The following is a 22,276-nucleotide window of genomic DNA, read 5'->3' on the forward strand; positions in this document are numbered from 1 at the left end:
GCCGCCGAGACAGACCGTCTTCGCCTGCTTAATGATACGAAGAATCCTATTTTTACAGAAAGCCCCTTCTCTTTTACTTTATTGTGAAGAAGGATACTATTGTTACTAAGACCCTCTAACTTATAATATTTACATTACAAACTAAATAATAATAATATAATTATTACATAAAAAAGTTCTTGAATCTATCATATATATTTATTTTTTATGTTGGGTGAGATTATTATTTATTTGATGAATAAGATAATAAAATATATACTATGCAAGAGATAGTGAGGATGAACTTTTATTATCATCGTGCAATAAATAGTATATAAGATTAACTTTTATTGTTATTATCATGTAATTATAATATTAATTAAAAACTTAAAATATTATAATATTTACTTGAAACAGTAATGATAATAATAAAAATAAAAATATAATGAGCATAGAATATAATAGTGATGTATGCAAAAGAAGAGAGCAGCAGGATTTGATTGTGTATCTTCGAATAAAATAAATAATTTAGATTTTATTTGTATTAATTTAATGAAGAATTGATTTTTTTTTTTTTAGTTTTTGTAAAAATAAGTGAGGAAGACAAAAATGGATCTCTTATTATTAATATCAGACTCGGGGGCGTAAGTTAGTTCCTCGACAATACAGGGAGTGGAATGTAAAAAAGGCCATGAGAAGGGATTTGCAACGTAAAAAGTGATAAGTTAGGGGGGATTATGCAAAATACTATATAACTAAATAGCACCGGCGGAAAGGGGGCAAATTCTGGGACGACAATTTCGGCGATCGACTGCTGAATCCTGAGGATCTTCGTCGACAAGGTGAGATTTTTCTGCTGCCGTTCCTCGTCATCGCGCCAATTTACTTCGTTTGACTGTTGTTGCTCTTTGCTCCATTCGTATCTCCGGTTCTTTCTAGTAGGGTTCCTGTTCCAATCCGACTTCCATCTTCCAAATTGCGAGCGATTTGCCTGTCCCTATTAATCTTCGGCAGCTTATCTCGTTTTGGTCTTCGTTTTATTTATTTTATCCTGAATTCGAGATCGATCGCTGTTTTCGTTGGTTGATTAGTGGGGTTCTTGAAGAACACTGTTTGCGCCTCTTGATAGACGTCATTTTAGGTTTGTTTTTTGCTTCTATCACCTAATCCTCTACAACTGTGCAGACCCGAGTTTGGTTCGCGTCTCGGTGGACTTCGGAAGGCTTGGGTTTTTTCTCTCATCAAGGTTTTATGAGCTGCATTTTGGTGTTGTCTTAAAGTTTGGAGGCCAAAATGTCGTCTTGCCGGCAGTTCTCACGGATCGATACCGCTGAGCTCAAGTCTCAGCTATTCAAGAAGCTTGGGCGCCAAAAAGCTGAGAGGTACTTCTATAACCTCAAGAGATTACTTAGCTTGAAACTCAGCAAGTTGGCGTTCGAGAAGTTGTGCTATGGGATTATTGGGAAGGAAAATCTTGCCCTTCATAATTTGTTCATCAGATCGATCCTTAGCAATGCTTGTCTCGCACTTGCACCACCTAGCAGAGAAACGATCACGGGAAATTCGCGGACATCTAAAATGTCAAGCTTTGGTGAAACCTTCCCGACATCACCCAGGAGGGGAAGGTCGATAAACAGCAGGGACAGGAGATTAGGTGACCGAGCAAGCCTCCTAGGGCCTTATGGGAAGATTCCTCCTGGACATGTTCAAGAAGTCACAAATTCTTGTGATCTACAAAGGTCGAGAGAGCAGCAAAGTGCTCCGGAGTTGATATCCATTGGTAGCAAAGCTCTAGCATCTGTGGAAGATGGGGAAGAGGTTGAACAATTTAGACATAGCCCGAGTGTTCAAAGTAGAAGTCCTCTAAGGCCTCCTCTAGGCATTCCGATGGCTGCTGGTGATCTTCCACGCAAATCATATCGTAGTGGATTTGCTTCAAGCTTTCGACATGTCCAGTCAAACATGATTGTTGGCTGTCATCACACTTCTCAACTGCCAGATACGAGGACTTTGATGGGTTGGTTGGAGCGTAAGCTGGAGGCTGAGGGCTTTGGTTTGTCAATTGACTGTGCAAATGTCTTAAATCATGGACTAGATGCACTTTTGAGGAGGTTGATAAAACCCTGTATGGATTTAGCTAGAGCAAGGCACAGTTCAATTAGGATGACTCGAGCAAATGGAAATATTTTTCCAAATACGAAAGGTTTATGGCAACTGGATCAAGTGCAAACCTCAAATGAGTCCTCCCATTCTTCTTTACTTGATTTTCGGCTGGCCATGGAATCCAATCCTGAATTACTTGGTGGTGATTGGCCTCAACAGCTTGAGAAAATATGTTTGCATTTATCGGATTAATGAAATATGACCTGTGCATGGTTCAGTCCCTTTGTTGTTGTGATTTCATGGTCATTCCAAATTAAAAGTTCCTGTGCCTCTTGGAGCTTTCAATACTGTTGAAGTAAGAATATGCAACTATTGTTCTTCTAAGAATCTAGAACGGAAAGAGAATATTTCAGTTTCAGGACACCGTGAACTTACACATCAAACATCATGCCAACATTTGTCACAGAGGACAAAGAGATACACTTTCCCCTTGATAGGTTCGATCATTCTAAAGCTGTTGATTTCTTGTGATGGATCTACATCCTAGTTATTAGTTGTAAAAATTTTCCAATTTGTAACTATTCATTTTAAAGAAATAAAGTTCAGACATTTCTGAATATTTGATTTGTGCTTGTACATGAAGTTATTCACCTGTTGTGTTGTTTTTTACAATTACAACAAGGCTTTCTTTTATCAACTTTACAAAGTGAGATACAATTCATTAACCTTCCATGCTTTATCAAATTTTAATTGAACATGGTGTACAATCAAGCCTTTAACTGTCCATATATTGTTTTCATTTAACAGACCATGGTCTAGATATTATTATTGCTTTAAGCATCAAATCAATTTAATTATAGTCTTTGAAGAACTGATGTAGATATGGGATGCATATACAACATAAGGCGGATAAACCAATATGCCAAAATCTTGAAAATATAGGAAATGATATGGAATATGTATGGCAAATATAGTGTATAGAAATCATTTTGTATTTTGCTAGACTACCAGAAAATTGTAGCTAGAGATCATGATGAATAATAAACAATTGAGGAGCATCCTTATCATGAAGAAGTTATCTTTAGTATCCAAATGCTCTACAAATGTTTTTAAAGATAAAAATTAATGATGAAAGGAGTAAGATAAGATCACCATCTTAATTTTCGTTAAGAATAACCTTATGCTTATTATGAACAACATGAAACATCATAACTGAAATCATATATCCATTGTGAACAATGTTCTTTTGGTAGGTATTGTTGGGAACCTTGGGACATTCTCACAAGTATTCAATAAGTATATAATATTTTAGTAATAATTTGAAAATTAGATAATCTATGGCAAGGTTTTTAAATTTCATATTAGGTTTGTACACTTTGTTTGGACCTGAAGGCTTAGTTCTAGGAAAAAGAAAACCAGCTTTTGAACAGTAAAAACATCAAAAGAGATGTGCCGAGAAGTCAAGAAATGTAGGTATCATAGATTTAAATTTCATGGTATACTGCCTGGTGTGCTTTTTATCGAGTCTAGCTAGTTTGTGAATTACCACATATTGAATGGTATGTCGCAAAACCTTCAGTGTCTATTGTGATTTCACCAAGATTGTTCCAGGCTGTTGATGTCTGTCGTGTTTCTTGACTTCCTCCTCATAAACCTGCAAAGAAGAAAAGAAATGGACCAACCTGCAAAGGAGAGAAGAGGGCCTGGACAAGTCATACCTCTCCCTTTGTTTGTGATTGTCGGCAACTTATTCTATCTGAGGCAATGAGAAAGAGTAGTGAAGGAATAAGAGAAGCACCCGTACGTATCCCCCTTACCCCTTCTTTTTTGGTTCTCCACCTTTTCTTCTTTTGTTCAGTGGGTGTGGCTAATATATCATCTGTATGAAGTATGATATTAGTGCAGTAAAGGACCAGTATGGGGTATCAGTACTGAAGTTGGAACCCTTGGTAGATAATTCTAAGCTTGATGTAACTTGACTGACCATATTCTCCTATCTGCAATTGTTTATCGATCAGTATACATTTCATGCCAAAATTATAAAAAATGGCATTGCGTTGAATTGATTAGTGTGAGACACGTAGCACATAATGGAACTCTCATGATCTATCGAATTCATTCACATCCTAAAACCATGATGATATAACCTGATAAATCTCCACTGTAAATAAAAGATGCCATCCCAAGTATGAATGGAGCCTCTAATATCTCGGACCTATCTATTATTATTCTAATTCCCAACTTCGTCAGCTTTTTCTGGCATATTGTTTGACTGGGCAGCTGACTTGTTGCATTTACATATTTTTAGAATTATCTTGTTTGAATTTTGAGGAGTTGTCAAACCTACGTGTTTGAGTCAACAGATTGAAATATTGGAAGTTAGCTTGTATTCTGTAATTTTAACTACTTAATATGTGCTACTTATTTTTGAAAATAAACATTCTTCTTTCTTCTGTTGCAAATTTCGTCTCTTTATTTGTTGTTATTATGTCAAAAACATCGAAGAGCAATTTGAGATGATATGAGGTGTATGTTTGCATGAGCACAAGATGAACGGGTCACACTGGTTTCTCTTCAATATCACAATATCAAGTAACAGTTAATATACAGATCCCATTGCATCTTTATTTCTTTTTCCTAGATGCATTTATATTGTGTAACATCTTTACTTTTCTTACAACTGGACTGCTTAGGGGCTTTGAAACACCAGTATCACCCACATAACTCTAGGTTTTTGTAGTCATTTCCATCAATGTCAGCTGGTTATGGAGCATGGCTCAGAATTGTGATTGCTTCATTGAAGATTTGCCAAAAGAGGGCATGAGCATCCGTCAAGCAAGGTAAGCCATGTAAACTAGTTTTCAGTTTCAGCCAAGGCAAAATTAGGCAAGAGAGAGAGCCTTGAGCAATACCCTAAATTGTTTATGAGCAGTCTGTCTGAGCCTTGGAGCTGAAGCTTATATGAACATTAGCAATCCTCAGATATTTCGGATTTCCAATGAACTGGATGAGCATAGAAGAGAAGTTACACACGTTGCCATACAGAACTATCTTCATGTTGAAGGCACAGATGGTTGATGATCCAATGGCACAAGAGTATTACCTGTTCAGAAATCTGATTTGAAAATTTTGATCATGTTGTATCATGTCAAAGTAGTTCTAATGATATCGCCCGGTTGTTGTATCCTAAGAACCCTCCAATTCTTATGGGTCATCAGGATCTGAAGATTCCATTGAATTGAATTATTTCAGTTTCCTCCCTTATTATTTTTGGGTTTCGCTTAATTATGATGAATCAGTTCATCTGGTCTATCTCTTGACTTTGTATATAATTTTCCAGCAGTATGTATAACTGGATGTGGCAACACTTTGTGTTATGAAAAATGAGATTCATTTTTTCTCAAATTGTCATGTTGTTGGGCTCAGAAAATGGTAATAATATGAAGCATGCCAGTATTACAGGACATGGCATGCAGTGATGGGGAGGCTTCATAAACTTGTATGTGAGAAAGATTTAATTTCTAGTTTGTCTAAGTCCAAGATGGCTTTCTCTGAGTTATCCTGCGATTGAGTTCATCATGCAGACTAACATCAATTATAACAGCCATGATCTCAAGCAACAGAACAAGTCTTATCAGAGAAAGCCATCTTGGACTTAGACAAGATGGCTTCTCTACATGTGTCTTGACCCCATATTATGAGATCTATATTGGACGATAACGATCAAAATCTCATAATTATCAAGGCATACCGATCGACTCGACATATCCTAAATTTCAATTATTATTGAGGTGTACCACTTGATATGTCTCGATATTTTTGGACCATTATCTTCAAATATTTTTTAAACAAATTTAACTCTTTTTTAGCGTACCACCGATATATCCCAGCATATCATCATTATGTCTTGATACGTATTGTACCACTCGATACATCATTATGTCTTGATACGTATTGTACCACTCGATACATAAGTACGGATCGAAATTGAGAACCTTGATTGAACTGTACTATTTTCCTGGATAATTTATTAGATATACGAAGGCAAGTGAAGTCTTAACAATGCTTCCTTCACAACAAATTTGATGCTTACAAAGAGGAAAACCACAATGACATGTTCTCAACAGCGAATTTTAGATCATTCTACGGTGGAATCAGAAAAAGCACAACAACATTTTGGTCCACAGAAGCACACGGCACTTTCTTTTTTTAGTTCAAAACACAACAGATGGGATGTCGACACATTTTTAACAGTCCCAATCAATGAAGTCTGCACCCTTTATATTATCCATACCTAATAATAACTACAATCTAGATCTGCTCCCTTCTGGCTTGCTACTACTTAAGGTGGGGGAAGCACTGGTAAACATCAGACTTCGGATGCTTTGCTTCAGCATGTTCTCTGCACTTTACTTCTGATGTGGTGCACATAAAAGTTTGCATGCATACCTTGCACTGAATTGAGAGCAGCAAGAGAAAAGTGAATCAAGTAAATATCAAGTGGAGGAACTAACTATACGGTAGCATTTTTAAGATAAAAGAATATGATCATGCTATAATCAAAAAATATATTTTAGTTTTGATAATGAGATCCTCAGATAATGCATCTGAAAGCCAGCAGCTATAAGCAATCTAATGTTGGGAAGAATAAGCAGTGAAAATTCATAGGATCTCAGAAAATACACCTCGGTCAAAGAAAATACCTTCACCCCTGAGAACTTTGACCAGCAACATGGCAAGCAAAGTGCTGAGGACATATGATTTGATAAGGTACACATATTTAGGAAGTCTACGAAATGGTTCTTCCTTATCGATCGACAAATTGGTCTAGTAGTGTCAAATATACTTCAAGTGATGACCATGCCTAGCTTTCTTATTCCTTCTTTTCATTGCGATAGCCTTCTGTATTCCATATACCCAGCAATAACATATGCTGAAGCAGAAATTTTTTAGGACGTATACTGCAAGCTAATAGAGAATTGCAGGAGAAAGAAAAGGTATATCTCATACATACAAAGGAGTGATGAGGACAACAATTCCAGATAGAGGGTATAAGACCGCTCAGGTGATCTACAACCAAGATTATTTGTATGTGCCAATTGTATCAGATGCTTAAACTGCCTTATTAGGGCAGGTCACTAATACGTACAAGTGCATCATCTCATCATTTCCGCATTTGTAAGTAGGAAAATCACATTATTTGGTGAAACTGAATGCCATATCAGTTTCATGAGATTCAATTAGCTTTCTCCAGTGCGAATATATCCCTTTAGATAGACACATTTCGAAACCCAATCCTTTCCTATCTTATTGAGGTCGTCTCCGTAAAGGCAAATGTAAACAATTATTGACCTCTTCTACAGGTGAAAGATCTGTGGCTAAAATTTGGAACAGCAGAAGAAAAACTTTACTCTACCTATAGACTGCCTTTGCTAAAGAACATAACAAATCCATCCAGCTTACTTGTGGAACCCGAATTTTCTTGCCGACAAACCAAATGTGCTTCATGATAGTACTACATCTCCTACAAACCTTAGTCCAAGAACCAGGGATCAAAGTCAAGACTAAGGGAAAAAATCCTACGGGCATCAGAATTCCTTGATGAACTCCTAACAAAGAGTACCGAAGACAAAATTAGGATTCTATATGCATACAAGTGCAGATATAAAGTACCCATAAAAAACAGGAGCCTAGTTGAAAAGACATCGACACATCCATGAAAATGAATAATCACCTCAATAGAAACCAAGTAAGACCATCAAGAGGAGGAGAACCTATATGGAACATGGAACCAGATCTTCCAATGGGCACATGATTGCTTATCTTGTAATTTAATCTTTGCAAGTTATCACCATCAAATTCTTCAAGAATCACTATTTACTCCTAATCAAATCATTAGCTAACTATATCCAAAAAAGCCGAACAGTAATAAACAAAATCATCCAAATAGTTCCGTATCATCTTAAAGCCCAAAGCCAGATCTTTCTTTCTTTTTCTGAAGGCAAATGACCAGAAACAAAAACCCTGACTTCCCGGATCATCTACCCTCGCCCTTCCACCCTCAATGGATCTATCAACAAGCAACCGTACAATGCAGTCAAGAAGCACAGATCCAACCAATAGCTCCAATCTGATCCCAAAATCGTTATTTCCAACTTCAAATCCAGCGTGAGACAAAAAGGAGGAGGAGGAGGAGAAGAAGGAGAAGTAAAGAAGTAACCTGGATGGTCATGGCCTTCTTGTTGGTTTCCAGCTGGCTCCCTGCGCACACGAAACAAGGAAAAAGTCGATCGAGCAATCGCTCGGTCAGAGAACAGCACAAGATTCTTCGGAGTTCCCAAAAGATCAACGGAAGAAATCAAAGATCGGGGGAGGAACAGAAACCATACCCTTGGCGGCTTTGTTCTTCTCTACGTTCCTCTCGCGCGCCATCTTGGACTTCTGGCCGTTACCGCCTCCCATCTCCGACCTCGACCTCTCTACTCTCGGCACGTCTGCTGCTTCTTCTTCGGATCGAGAGAGGATGGCAGAGCGAGTAAGCCCGTGTGAACCCGAGAGAGGTGAACCGGGGGGAAAGAACGCGAGAGAGGGCAGGCTTTAAAATGCGTGCGAGGCGGTGGCCGACGGCTGGGATGAGTCAAGTAATTAATACGTGTCAGAATTTGGTTGGCAGATTACGTTATCCTTCGATTGGATTCGTCCGATTTTGTCTCTGTTTTTTTGGGCGTAAAATTTCTGACGCAGATTGGATCGACTCAGATTTGGCCACCAACCGTCTGCATCTCTCGTGATTAGTAAATCTCAGATCATCAATGTATCTTTTGTTCATTCCAGACAAAATTACAGACATACACGCTTCCTCAAGCTGGTCATTGAAACTCTAATTGGTGTCAGTACCTTCTGGAAGACTATTATGATGATAATGTATTGATGATGATATTATATATGTGTGTGTGTGTGAGAGAGAGAGAGAGAGAGAGAGAGAGAGTGTGTGTCTTCAATCAAACTCTGTAAGGATAGATAAGAATCTCTTGCTAATTTGAAATGAAAGAGGAGAGAGGTCCGTAGTCAACAAAGTGAGATTCCGTGAGTGATCTTTCTATGGCTGGGGATATCTGATGGGAATAAAGTGGCATCTACTACCAAAGAGGTGGTTGGCAGAGGGCAATCACTGTGTGTGGATGAAGACAATGCAGGTGTCATCAGAACCCACCACCACCTTGTATCTGTGCCACTGTGCGATCCTTCCGAAACAATGCCACTTCTTTCAGCTGTCTGGTTCGAGACCACAGAGTTTGACTAAAGAAATGTTCCCTCATCAAATGATCATGTCATTTTATATCTGCAATGTACTTCATGTGATGTGTTCTAGAGGACGGACAGTCTGTGATCATGTCCTTATTCCATCTACTATTGACAATGGAACCAGTACCAAGTACAGCAGAACCATTTCACTTTATGAATCTTACTGCAGCGGTGTTGTGTTCGCTTCATGATTCCGTTTCCCGCGTGTGCTCTTCTTCCTCGGCCTTCCTCCAAGCAGCCTGAAAGAAGCATCAGAGAGGGGGATAGTCTTGATTTCCTACGGCTCGCAAATGAAGAAAGCATTAGAGCGTGAAGCGATGCTGACCTTGTCTCGTTCAATCCTTGATATATGGGGCCTTAATGAATTCCCCAAGCTCAAGCCTCCCCACGCTTCTTGCAACTCTCTCTCCCTGGCTTCCCTACGAGCTTCCCCATGCTTGATGTAATCTGCCGGTTGTCGAGTTACGGCCAGCTTGGCCTTCTCCAGTTTGGATTGATGCTTCACCAGGATTTCGTCTAAACTTTCCGCACATTCTCTGGGCTGCTGCTGATTGTTTCTTTTCACTGACCTTGTGCCTCCGACAGTCAATTTCTCCTTCTCGAGTCTGGAGACATGCTTTACCAAGACCATGTCTAGACTCTCTGGAGCATTGACATCGGTTCCTTGCTTCTTGTGGTCTCTTGGCACGATCTCGTCCCTCCTTTGCTCCACAGCTCGCATTTTCTCCTTCTCCAACCTGTGAATTGGTTTGACTAAGATCTTATCAAGGCCCATTGCTTCGACTGTGTCACCACCTCTATTTGTTTCTTGGCCAGAAAATGCTTTCAGAACCTCGACTTTAGCTCTTTCGACTCGAGACATGCGTTTACCAGCCTTGTGCATCTCATCGACAGGAACGAGGTCTATATTCTCCTTGCCTCCTCCTCCTCTACCATCAGAAGGCCGTCTTTGAACTACCATTAAGTCAAGATGTGCTACATCTTCAGTCAGCCTGTTAGAACTGCTCGACTGTTTGCATAATAATAACTCTTCCAAGGAAGGGATGTTGTCAGATGAAGGTGCAATAGCATTGGATTTGGCCGTCATACTTCCATCTTTCACTTGTGAGTTGTCCCTCCTGGATTCTAGGATACCTTTTCCAAGTTCAGAGACATGTTTTACGAGATCACTTCCCAAATCCAAACTGGAATCTGCCTGTGTTTCATTTTTATTCGATATCTTGCGTTCAACAACTCGGGTATCGGTTGTTCTCTGCTTGTCTATCTCTGCATTACTTCTCTTTGCTTCTTGAACTTCTCTTTCGAGTCTCGATACATGTTTCACCAAAAACTTGTCGAGACTTGGTACTTCGGCAAGAGCTTCTTTCTGTAGCGTACAAATGCAACTGCTAATGGGCTCAACATCATTCTCTTTGCTACTCTCCGTTTCCCGAAGGACAGCATTCAGGCCACGAGTTGCAACAATAACAGCTAGAGAAGCAAGCTCATCTTCATGCAAACCTGTAAGCCTGTCGAGCATTGAATCGATGAGCACCGTTGGTGACGTAGAGCTACTGCTGCCACCAACAGTTGGAAGCAAGCTGTTCTTCTGTTTTCTTTGTTTTATTCTCGTGGCATGCTTCTTGACTGTGTCACGACTAACATGTGAATCTTGCTCAGGTTCTGCCCCACGATCAGTTTCACATTCTGAAAACTTCTCTGGTAGATCCTCCATGGAACCATTGGTATCAGGATTTTGACTGATTTTGCTTAGTAAATCTTTGAATTCTTCTTTGTTTGAAGAAGAGGGACAATTTGCAAGCCGCATGAATGCTCTTTTAACTGCTGCTGCCACCTCCTTATCCACTTCGAATGCAGTCTCGAAAGAGGTAGTGACTTTGTGAGTGGATCGTCCTCCGATGGCTAAAGATGTTTCTACTTCCCATTGCCTCCTTTGACGATCGGGCCTATCGTACATCATTACTCCCATAGCTCTTGCTGCTTCGAAGGCATCTGCGGCACATTTCTCAGCTTTCTCCAGCCGTGCTTCTGCTTCTTTACTTCTAATCCTGCGATTAAAAATAAGAACTTTTTTGCATTCACTTTGACTAGTATGGTCCTGCATATTGATATAAGATCTCAACGAGTATAATAACCTGGCTGCCCCAAGTATCCGACACCAGGAGGCTTCAATCATAGCAGCTCTCCTGGCTTCCATGGCCTTCCGGGCTGCCTCTTGAGCTGCAATCTTCTCCCTTGCAATCCTAGTATAGTGAGGATTGGCATTTCCAAGTGTTTCATCGAGAGAAAGGTTCATTCCTTCAATCTCCTACAAGAAAACACAACAATTGAATTTTAGCCATCAAAGTGTGTTCAATGTCAAAACAGAGAGACTAGATGGTGATGACAGCACCTGAAGATGCTTTATTTTTCTCTTCAAGAATGAATCAGTTTTTTTTCGAGGAAACCAATTAAGTGGAGAAGCACTTTTCCGATGAAGGTTCTTCTTAATCTGTGATGTGGACTTGTTAACAGAATACAGAATTGAATGTCCAGTGTCCTTGGATCCACCATTCTGCATGAGCAATAAGAGGTCAGCACCAGCTTGCAGTTGTACATGCAACATTAACAGTGGAGAAGCTTTACTTCTTCAATGTTCAATCTATTGACAGTTAGTTTTATGGCTCAATGCTGCAATCCTTCATATGTAGACATCCAAGAATGAAAGAAAAAAAACAATGCTTCAGCTAATTATTCTCTTTCACTTTATTTATAACATGAAATTCAGCAAAGAGCTCGAACAAAAATAATTGTCCTGGTAGCAATGATTAAGAGCAAACCTACTAACAAAATTCTTAACATGGTGTCGAACATCACAGAAAGAAGGAAATCAATCGCGATGGTGATCTCTGGGAGGCATGACCAGAAAATTCAGCAGGTCATTAATGAGGCCTATCTAGTTCAACAAGAAGGAAAAATCATTCACACGATTGACCATAAACAAATTCTCTTACGAATCAGGATAAAACATGCATATATTACATTACCAAAACATAACATATTTCATGGTTCCCTCGATATACTCCTGCCTTCTAGGTTACCCAGGGATAAGGCCTATAACCACAATTGTTCAAAAGCAAACCATCCTTGCAAGCTCCTGCACAAGATCATGTAATGACCAACAGAGGTACATGGTAATGAACATATAGAGAATATGCAAACATTGCTAGTAATCACTGATCAAAAGCAAATGTGAAAACCTATGCAACTTTATTTTTCAACCAAAAAAACAACACTGACAAGATAATGCGAGAATCAAGTATTATGATAGATAAGCAGTACCGCAAAGGCATGCTCTTCATCACCTAAAATAGCATACTAATGCATGTGAACCTATTTTTCTTGCCAATCTTTATTCGCATTTAGCTCCAACCATTTCTTCCCAGCTTAAAGAGGAATACAACCTACTGTCTATTTGGAAATCAATTTAATCATATTTCACAATTATTTACAAATAAACTAAAGTAGATAGCATTCTAACAGGGTATTATTGCCTTTGTCGTCCCCAGAAGAGCACAAAAGAAACCCTAATTCATGCGAACATGTTTTGTTCGCAACTTAGTATTCCTTTTGCCTTGGATCAGTTTGCAGCTCTGATACCACCATGATTTATTACCTAAACATTTCTTTTTCGTTTCTGCATCATATATAATGGCCTACTTAATACAAAGGCTTTACTGATGCCTTTTTGACGGTAAAACAGAAAAACATATGTAATATATTTGAAATTCATAATCAAAGTTAAAACGGTAGGACAGGAAGATAGAATTCATGGTACCTATGTCTCAAGTATTAACTAGCAATGGAGGAGAATCGTGGCCAAATTACTTAACACAATTTAATCGAGCAGCCACAATCATCTATGATTTACCTAAGGTCAGGAAGGGTTGTGTCATAGAATTCCTCCCTAAATGCCCATATCAAATCGAGAACCCAAATACTCCACAAGAATTTGAGCTTTCTTTTTTTAAGATGAACACGACAACAAAGAACGACGTTACGCTCTAAACCAAGTATCCCCTGGAACAACATACCTGATCACGGGAATTAACTGCCTGAAACACCATTCATCATTACGGCAGACGATTAAACCAAGAAATCATATCAAATAAGGTAATCAAAGTGCAATTCTTGAGCGGAAAAGATGATAGAAAACTGCAATTGGGGTGGTTTGGATTGCCAAAAGAACCTTTCTGGCGCCGATGCCGGTCCGGGTGAACGCCGACGCTTCAAGATCCGAACCCTTCTTCTCGAAATCGGCAGAGGGTTTCGCCACGGCCTCATCGAGCGATCGTTCACCGCCGGATTCCATGGCCGAGGGGAGTTCAAAAGTCGAATGGGAGCCAGAAATTGGTACCGTTTTCCTCAAAAACCCTAGAAATGGAGATGAGCGCAAGGAACGGGAGGGCCGTCAAGTTTTTGAAATCGAAACTAGCCGTTACGGTTTTGGATCTTTCCACATACATCGCAAAAAACGCTCTTCCAGCTCGTTCACCCTTCCCCCACAACCTACCCGCACGTCCATTGGCTGCAGCATTGGTCCCGCATAAAGAGATACTCCATTCACTCCACCGCAAATCGAGATCGAGCGGATACATTGGGATCGAATCAAGCTTGCACGAGTCTAATTCCGCCTCCCGATCTAAATCTCCGCCCTTCATAATTCCTTTTCTCCCATCTCAATCTCAGACTAACTGAGCATATATGGAACATACAAATTATTGACATTCATACGAGCATTAATGAGATAATTGCAATTTGAAACATTAGATTAAAATAATAAAAATCCTTAAATATTATATATATATATATATATATATATATATATATATATATATATATATATATATATTGTATGATGATCTCAGACCTGTAGACATCAAAGGATCGCTGCTCTCCTCAGTCATCAGTGCAAGTGGAAGGGCCATCCAGCTAAGTGACACGGATGGCTGCTTCATGTCGGTGTGCTCAGATGGTCCAAATGCTATGATGATGATGACTGTCATGTTCTCGTGACATTAGCCAGTCATATGCCATGATTGCAGGACACTGTTCTAATTGAATATATACATGTAGAAATTAGTGCATGGATGCAACTATTGGTGACTCGTAATTTCATGCTATTAGAAACATATTAATCACTAATTAGGTCAAACACGCCTTTCATGGCACATTCAAATCATGTGTCGAACCAGCTGGTAAATGGTGGTCGACATGACATGTAGTTGATAATTCATTGACACTGGTCAATCCGATTCAACTTGTTCAGTAGAATAACTATATATTATTTTTATGTTTTTATTGTAATTAAGAAAGTAATAAGACAAATCATTTATATCAACTTAATTTCTATAAGATGATTCTCTGTCATCTGCAAGTCACAATCTTTCTCTCAAATCATAAAACACTTTTTTTGGACCTTCTCTAGTTTTATATTTTCCATTTCTATCGATCGTAAAAAGAGAGATTATTTTTAAGATTCGATAACTTTAAAATGATAATATCATAATTTGAAATATATCATCATCGATAAACATGTAAATTAAATTGCATAAAATTTTTATCACTTAAATTAGCTAATATTTTTAATTTATTAGATATAACTTCGACATGTGAACGGCGAATTTACTACATAATAATCAAATTAATTTTTTTAAGTATAATAGTTTTTATCGATCATAAGAAAAATATTCATCCCAATAAAAAATAAATCAACAATCAAACCATATATATATATATATATATAAATATTATAAAATAATCATAAAAGGTTTACTATAATATAATAATGAAGATTATTTACTGTTTACCCTCGACTTTTACTCTATTATTATTTTGAGTATCAAAAAATTAATCTGTCTTGATGTATTTGTATTTTTGTACATACAAATTCTGATCACTAATCCAGTTATCATGGACATCTCCCAAAAACAATCTATCAGACACAATCTGATTTGATGTATCATTCAATCAGTATGATCAAAGATAGAAAGTGGGACCCGATACACCAAAGATGCAGGAGTGACTGGTGCAAGTGTGTTGTTAGTCCATGAACAGTACTCAATCACGGTGCAAAGCAGCAGTCATCGGCCCCTCCATGATTCACGGCAAATGCTAGTCTACCAAACAAGCACGACAGCAATCAGCCTGCTGATGTGCTTCTTCTGCCTCATTCGGCTCACACTGCAGCATTGCCGGCACCCACCACCACAATATCAAGAAGAAGAAGAAGAAGAAGAAGACTTGATGATCGATGCTCTCTCCAATAATTGCTGGCGTGCAAGTCTTCTTTTCCATGACGAAGGCAGACTTCTGCTGTGGCAACCATGTCCTCTTCTTGCACTGCTCCCGACCTCATCATTCACCTCTGTCTACTGCTGATTTATATCGACTCTCACCTTTCATGCCACTTGTGAGGGTCCATCTCCTTGGACAGTAGCACCAAATCATTGGAATCCAGCTCAGGTTTGTGATCGATCAAACCCGAGCAATAATTACATGTGAAGCTCGAACTCGTATCAGTACTAGTGTTAGCGCTCCCTGACATGCAGCAGCTGCCGGTAGAAGGACATACGTCATGGAATCACAACATACTACTCTCAACTCTAAACTGAGTTCTTCACGTAAGCCTACACATCACGAAAGATGGTGTATAGCAGTCGGATGTCGACACATTGCCGCGACGATCCCATCGCACTCTTACCCCACAGGCTCATAAGACGCCCATCATCGTCTCGACTCATTGTCTTCATCGATCAGATCATTTTGGTTCAGACACTCTTGGTAAGATCAAGCTCCTATATCTTACAGAAGTATTCCGCACAAAAAAATATTCTCTCTCTAAACGTCGGAAAAGAAGGATCACTAGAACATCCTTGATCGAGGCCATTGAACAGATGCTACACGCTCATTTCTATGGTGCTACTTCCATTCTCATTAGATTCGATAAGGAAAATAAGGTCACCGGATAGGAGGATGTAACATGCAACTCCTCGCTTGCCTTGCGATTCGGATATACAACGATGGAACAGCGATTAGGTGGTATATCACCTTTCACGCCTATGAAGGCATTCAATTTCGATTGGCAATAAGATACCTATCGTACATAATACTCAAACAACAGCCCAACAGAACATTTCCTACACATTTATGCCATAAAGGTCAAATACTTGTGAGACAACCGATATTTGAGTGCAGTAAATGGTGTCACAGAGAGAATTGGCAGCTAAAACAAGCAATCATTTTCATGGTTTAATGTGAGTTATTAATACTGAGTTATCATACTTGTGGCAGGGAGGGCAATGTCTTCTTCCCCCAGCAGAAGAAACCCCCAACCCTAAGACTGCGACCGGTCACCAAACCATGAACTATGATTAGGTTAGAGAATACATTTCCAACCCTCTTCCATACGGATCACGATGGGGAAGTATAGAACAACTGTATTCATACATAGTTCCACGTAGTAGTCAATGTATGGTTCTATTGGATTACATCCATTTATCGGTTCTCTCAAAGTACAGTACAGTGTTGTGAACACAACAGCAACAAGAAATGAACCAAGTGGGATGCAAACAAGCTGTACCAGACTGTTGCAGTAGACAAAAGAAAGCTGGGTAATGGAAACCTTTGTAAGCATGTACCGTTTTCTTCTTCCCTAAGAAAGACTAATTATGATGAACTGGTGGAATCCTCTTTGGATCAACCTTGGTCAAAATGATGATGGTCCAATCGAGAGTGACGAACAAGAAGATAAAACACACAGTAGCAGCGGCAGCTGCATCCCTCCTTTACTTCACCCCCTCTTTCTCGTGCGTAAAGAAAATGCCATTTGGAGTTGACCGAATCATCCTCACAATTATTCTCTGTGATGTGCTCTCTCACCAACAAATTAAGGTGGGAAGCAGACAGCACGGAGCTGACATCAGATCTTATCACCTCTGGAACTCTCGTGAGGGCACATGTGCTCGTTACAGGCCGCAGTCAACCAAGCGAGAGGCAACTGAGCTTTACTCATTTACCACCGAGAAACTCCATCGGCGGCACCGGCTGCCAGTAGTAGGTTCGAGTTTCTCCGTTTACGCGAATGAGATCACATTGCGTTCTTCTTCTTCCAAGTTCGTGGAGAAGAAGAGTACCGCCGAGGACCATATCTTGGAGTTTATCACCACATTTGATCTTAGCTGTTCCCTATCTCACTTCCCACTGCCACCTTTATTTTATTTTTACACATCCTCCCAAGTAAGGTATAAAAAAATAATTTTTTATGTATAAAGATAAGGTTGTGAACGTATATGTCGATGGGAATTATATATGCTTTTAAAGAAGCTCACGAACGTGGATCTTGATGTGCCTGCCGGTGTCTCTCTTTCTTGCCTGGGGAGGAGGACACAAGATGGTGGAGGTAAAAAGAGAGAAGCCCGTTGCAGGAGAATCTAGCACGGTAAAACAAGTATGGCACGTAGAAATAAATAAGGGCGAATTCAGAAAAAAGAAAAGATTTTAAATTCTAGAATTTTAAAATAATATTTTTAATTTTTTTAATTTATAGATTTTTTTAAATAATCATCCTACTTTTGCCGACGATCACTCTTATTCACCCTTGTTGCTATCTTGTTGGAGCAACGATGGATGCTCTCGCATGAATAAGAGTGTAGGTAGTACTATGCGACAAATTGATAGTTAATAATGACTCTTATCGTGCTCGTATGGGCAAAGGTATAGATGACGCTACGCGACACCTTCGTGATTAATGATAACGATGAGGGACACCTTCTCACTCCCTTTTTTTTTTTTGTTATTGTGATCACAAACAAAGAAGGAGGAGGTGCGACTCGTCCTCACGACTATCGACGATTAACGATGGTGAAAACCAAGAGGGTTGAGGAAGGTGAGGATGGGCGACTACGCCGAAAGTGAGATAGAGGCATAGTTAGGGTTGAGATAGATTTTTTTTAATAATAAAGATAAAATTATGAGAGATTTTTGAGAAATTTTCGAATTTTGAGACGTTATCCGAAAAAAAAAATGAAATTTAGAGATATTTATGGGAATTCGTCAGATAAATAAAGCAAGCAGCACAACAGACGACGAAACACATGTGACCGCCTGCCTCTCTCTTCCTGTGTCCTCCTCTACATCGTGTAATCTATAAGCTTTCCTCTTGTCTGCTTTCTCCTCTTCCTTGTGGTTGCTACTTCATCACCACCACCGCTTAGCGTCTCTGCTCTCTTTCTTTCTCCCTTTCTTGTCTGCTGTGTATTCTTTTGTTGTTCTGTGTAAGCAACCAGTGCTTTAACCAAAACGTAGCAGCAATCATTGGTTCTCCTTTCTTGCCCACCACAGAAAGCATCGCACTCTCGGAAGAGTGTGTGCCTGCTTAAAAGAAGGTTAAGCTCAGGGGAATAGGTTGTGGAGGTGATGAGAGGAGCCATGGAGCCGTTGAGGTTGCTGCTGCTACTGCTGCTGATGCTCTGCTGCAGCAGCACTGCGGTGGTGGCGGCGGTGGCCAAGAAGCGGACTTACATAGTTCATATGGCCAAGTCGCAGATGCCGCCCGCGTTCGCGGAGCACCGTCACTGGTACGACGCCTCCCTGCGATCCGTCTCCGACGCGGCCGAGATCATCTACGCCTATGACACCGCTGCCCACGGCTTCTCCGCGCGGCTCTCCCCGGCGGAGGCCCGCGCCCTGGAGCACCGTCCTGGCGTGCTGGGCGTGGTCCTCGAGGAGCGCTACGAGCTCCATACGACGCGCACACCGGAGTTCCTCGGCCTCGACCGCAGCGAGGGGCTCATCCCCCAGTCGAACACTGAGAGCGACGTCGTCGTCGGGGTGCTCGACACAGGCGTGTGGCCCGAGCGCAAGAGCTACGACGACGCTGGGCTCGGGCCCGTCCCCGCGAGCTGGAAGGGCGTGTGCGAGGAGGGGAAGGACTTCAAGGCCGCGGACGCCTGCAACCGGAAGCTGGTCGGCGCGCGGTTCTTCTCCAAGGGGTACGAGGCGAGCATGGGCCCTATCGATGAGACCAAGGAGTCGAGGTCTCCCCGAGATAACGATGGCCACGGCACTCACACCTCCTCCACCGCCGCCGGCTCTGTTGTGCCAGACGCCAACCTTCTCGGCTACGCTGCGGGCACCGCCCGCGGCATGTCCACCCGCGCGCGCGTCGCCGTGTACAAGGTCTGCTGGCTTGGCGGTTGCTTCAGCTCCGACATCCTCGCCGCCATGGACAAGGCCATCGAGGACGGCTGCGGCGTCCTGTCCCTGTCCCTGGGCGGTGGGATGTCAGACTACTACCGCGATAGCGTCGCGATCGGGGCCTTCAACGCCATGGCGAAGGGGGTTGTGGTGTCCTGCTCCGCGGGCAATGCCGGGCCAGGGACGTCCACCCTCTCCAACGTCGCGCCGTGGATCACCACCGTCGGGGCCGGCACGATCGACCGCGACTTCCCGGCCTACGTCGTGCTCGGCGACGGCAAAAACTACACCGGCGTCTCGCTCTACAGCGGAAAGCCCCTCCCTTCCTCCTCGCTCCCCTTGATCTACGCTGGTAACGCCACCAACGCCACCAACGGAAACCTCTGCATGGTGGGGACCCTCTTGCCGGACAAGGTATCTGGAAAGATCGTCCTTTGCGATCGCGGCATCAACGCCCGCGTTCAGAAAGGCTTCGTCGTGCGCGACGCTGGGGGGGCAGGCATGATCCTAGCCAACACCGCTGCTAACGGGGAGGAGCTCGTCGCAGACGCCCACCTCCTCCCGGCCACCGCTGTCGGGGAAAAGGCAGGGGACGCCATCAAGTCCTACCTTTTCTCCGATCCGAACCCCAAGGCGACAGTCGCCTTCGGTGGAACGAAGGTCGGGGTCATGCCGTCACCAGTGGTGGCGGCGTTCTCCTCCCGCGGTCCGAACGCCGTCACGCCGGACATCCTGAAGCCGGATCTCGTCGCCCCAGGGGTGAACATCCTCGCCGCCTGGTCGGGGTCAGTTGGGCCCACAGGGCAGGCGGCGGACCCGCGGCGGACGGAGTTCAACATCATCTCCGGCACCTCCATGTCGTGCCCCCATGTAAGCGGCCTGGCGGCGTTCCTCAGGGGGGCGCACCCGGACTGGAGCCCCGGCGCCATCAAGTCTGCCCTCATGACCACCGCCTACGCTGATTACCCTGGCGGCGGCGGCATCCTCGACGTGGCCACCGGCCGGCCGGCCACGCCCTTCGACTTCGGCGCCGGCCACGTGGATCCACCCAAGGCTCTGGACCCCGGCCTCGTCTACGACCTCACCGTTGACGACTACCTCGACTTCCTCTGCGCCCTGAACTACACGACCCTCCAGATCGCGAGCGTCTCCAGGCGATCCAACTTCAACTGCGACAACAAGAAGGCCTACGCGGTGTCGGACCTCAACTACCCCTCCTTCGCGGTGGCGTTCGCGACGGCGAGCGGCGCGGGCGGCGGAGGTTCGGCCGCGACGACGGTGAAGCACACCAGGACGCTGACCAACGTCGGGGCGCCGGGCACATACAAGGCGACGGTGTCGGCGCCGCAGGAGGCAAAGGTGACAGTGGATCCATCGGAGCTAAGCTTCGCGGCAGCGGGGGAGAAGAAGAGCTACACGGTGGCCTTCTCCGCGGCGTCGCAGCCGTCCGGCACGGCCGCCTTCGGCCGCCTCGAGTGGTCCGACGGCAAGCACGTGGTCGCGAGCCCGCTGTCGTTCACGTGGACTTAAAAGTTCGCGATAAGAACGGCTGCCTCCGAAGATGGACGGCTCTGATGGACGCTGGCTGGCGGAGCGAGTTGTTTCTTAAAACAAGCCAAGGTAGAATGTGTTTCTGCTTTTTATTCTTGTTACTTGTTGCTTTCTAATTGTTGTTGTTTGTTGCTGCTTCTGATGCTTCGATTATTCCTATTATTATTGTCATTGCTGCTAATTTAAGTTGGGTGGAACAACCAGAAATTGGGAAGAGCCAAAAAAAAGGTAATGGTTGGTAAGAAATGTATAAATTATATTATGACAAAAAATGATTTAAAACATGTATTGGATAAAGCTTGATTTGTCACATAGACTTGTAATTTAATGTGCTCACATGGTTGGAAAATGTAGCATAATTTTTTTGGGTATATATAACTTCAGCTAAATATGTATATACTATGAAAGATTCATAAAAGAAGAAAATGCTTGCTCAAGTAAAGCTGGGTTCTTCTCCAGGATAATGATGGAGACAGTACAGACTTTAGTCAGTAGCATGAACTTTATTGTGCCCCTTCAGACTTCATAATGACTATTGCTGGGCTGAGGAACTTTTCAAGCAGAGTATGCATATATTCCTGTTGTGTGTTCAAAGTATCCTAATGTTGGCCAACAGCACATCCATGTAATTATATATTAGCTGGTCCAAGTCTGTGAGTGTATGGTGATGATGACTACATGTGTTCCAAATTTATAATATAAGATTTAAGATTTGGCCTTTCTCTGTTGAACTGACTGAAGGTAGCTAAAAAGGAGAATTGAAGTTCCTTTTCATGGAATTTTTCATGAGGCTTACTTATATCACCACCTTTCAATTCTTAAATTGAATTTAAAATTCAAAACTTTTCTAAAGCTGACTTTATCTGAACCAAATGCTTCACATTCTCACAAAAGGAGCTTACACAGCATAAAATGTGATCATTATGGTGTTAATGTGGTAGGTGGTGGGATAGAAGATGATTTGAATTATCAAGTATTCTTTTTTTTTTTTTGAATTTTGTGGGTGCAAAAAGCTTCCTTGTTAAATGCAAGATTCAACAATCAAGATGACTAGAACAGAGTTTGATAGCAAAATCATGTTTGGAATTGGGACAAAATAATC

General features: G+C 42.0%; 4 protein-coding genes across 6 annotated transcripts; 2 read left to right on the forward strand and 2 right to left on the reverse strand.

The window, feature by feature from the left end:
* The first annotated feature begins 733 nt into the window (after positions 1–733).
* Positions 734–5,421, forward strand: LOC135640169 (uncharacterized). 3 transcript variants are annotated; one of them, XR_010497194.1, is made up of 4 exons: positions 734–821; positions 1,165–2,579; positions 4,823–4,922; positions 5,015–5,420. XR_010497194.1 is itself a non-coding variant. In XM_065154362.1 (2 exons), exon 2 carries the CDS (start codon positions 1,273–1,275, stop codon positions 2,332–2,334), a length of 1,062 nt encoding a protein of 353 aa, XP_065010434.1. In that variant the 5' UTR covers positions 734–821; positions 1,165–1,272; the 3' UTR covers positions 2,335–2,699. The 3 variants fall into 3 exon arrangements, 1 of the variants encoding a protein (XP_065010434.1); XR_010497193.1 differs by having other exon boundaries at positions 4,823–5,421; XM_065154362.1 differs by lacking the exons at positions 4,823–4,922; positions 5,015–5,420 and having other exon boundaries at positions 1,165–2,699.
* Positions 5,422–6,131: 710 nt separating this feature from the next.
* On the reverse strand, positions 6,132–8,659 carry LOC135639686 (uncharacterized protein At2g23090-like). The gene is made up of 3 exons (XM_065153548.1): positions 8,472–8,659; positions 8,303–8,343; positions 6,132–6,537 (listed from the first exon to the last, which is right to left on the reverse strand). Exons 1-3 carry the CDS (start codon positions 8,542–8,544, stop codon positions 6,421–6,423), a joined length of 231 nt encoding a protein of 76 aa, XP_065009620.1. The 5' UTR covers positions 8,545–8,659; the 3' UTR covers positions 6,132–6,420.
* A 738-nt stretch (positions 8,660–9,397) lies between these two features.
* Positions 9,398–13,833, reverse strand: LOC135640937 (uncharacterized). Its single transcript, XM_065155813.1, has 5 exons — positions 13,616–13,833; positions 11,780–11,941; positions 11,523–11,695; positions 9,713–11,435; positions 9,398–9,626 (listed from the first exon to the last, which is right to left on the reverse strand). The coding sequence occupies exons 1-5, from the start codon at positions 13,736–13,738 to the stop codon at positions 9,573–9,575; spliced, it is 2,235 nt and encodes a 744-aa protein (XP_065011885.1). The 5' UTR covers positions 13,739–13,833; the 3' UTR covers positions 9,398–9,572.
* Positions 13,834–18,516: 4,683 nt separating this feature from the next.
* LOC135639571 (subtilisin-like protease SBT1.7) lies at positions 18,517–21,894 on the forward strand. The gene is made up of 2 exons (XM_065153389.1): positions 18,517–21,243; positions 21,634–21,894. Exon 1 carries the CDS (start codon positions 18,844–18,846, stop codon positions 21,151–21,153), a length of 2,310 nt encoding a protein of 769 aa, XP_065009461.1. The 5' UTR covers positions 18,517–18,843; the 3' UTR covers positions 21,154–21,243; positions 21,634–21,894.
* The last annotated feature ends 382 nt before the right edge of the window (positions 21,895–22,276 follow it).

Source organism: Musa acuminata, chromosome BXJ3-6, assembly GCF_036884655.1.
Source record: "Musa acuminata AAA Group cultivar baxijiao chromosome BXJ3-6, Cavendish_Baxijiao_AAA, whole genome shotgun sequence".
In the NCBI taxonomy this organism is placed as follows: domain Eukaryota; kingdom Viridiplantae; phylum Streptophyta; class Magnoliopsida; order Zingiberales; family Musaceae; genus Musa; species Musa acuminata.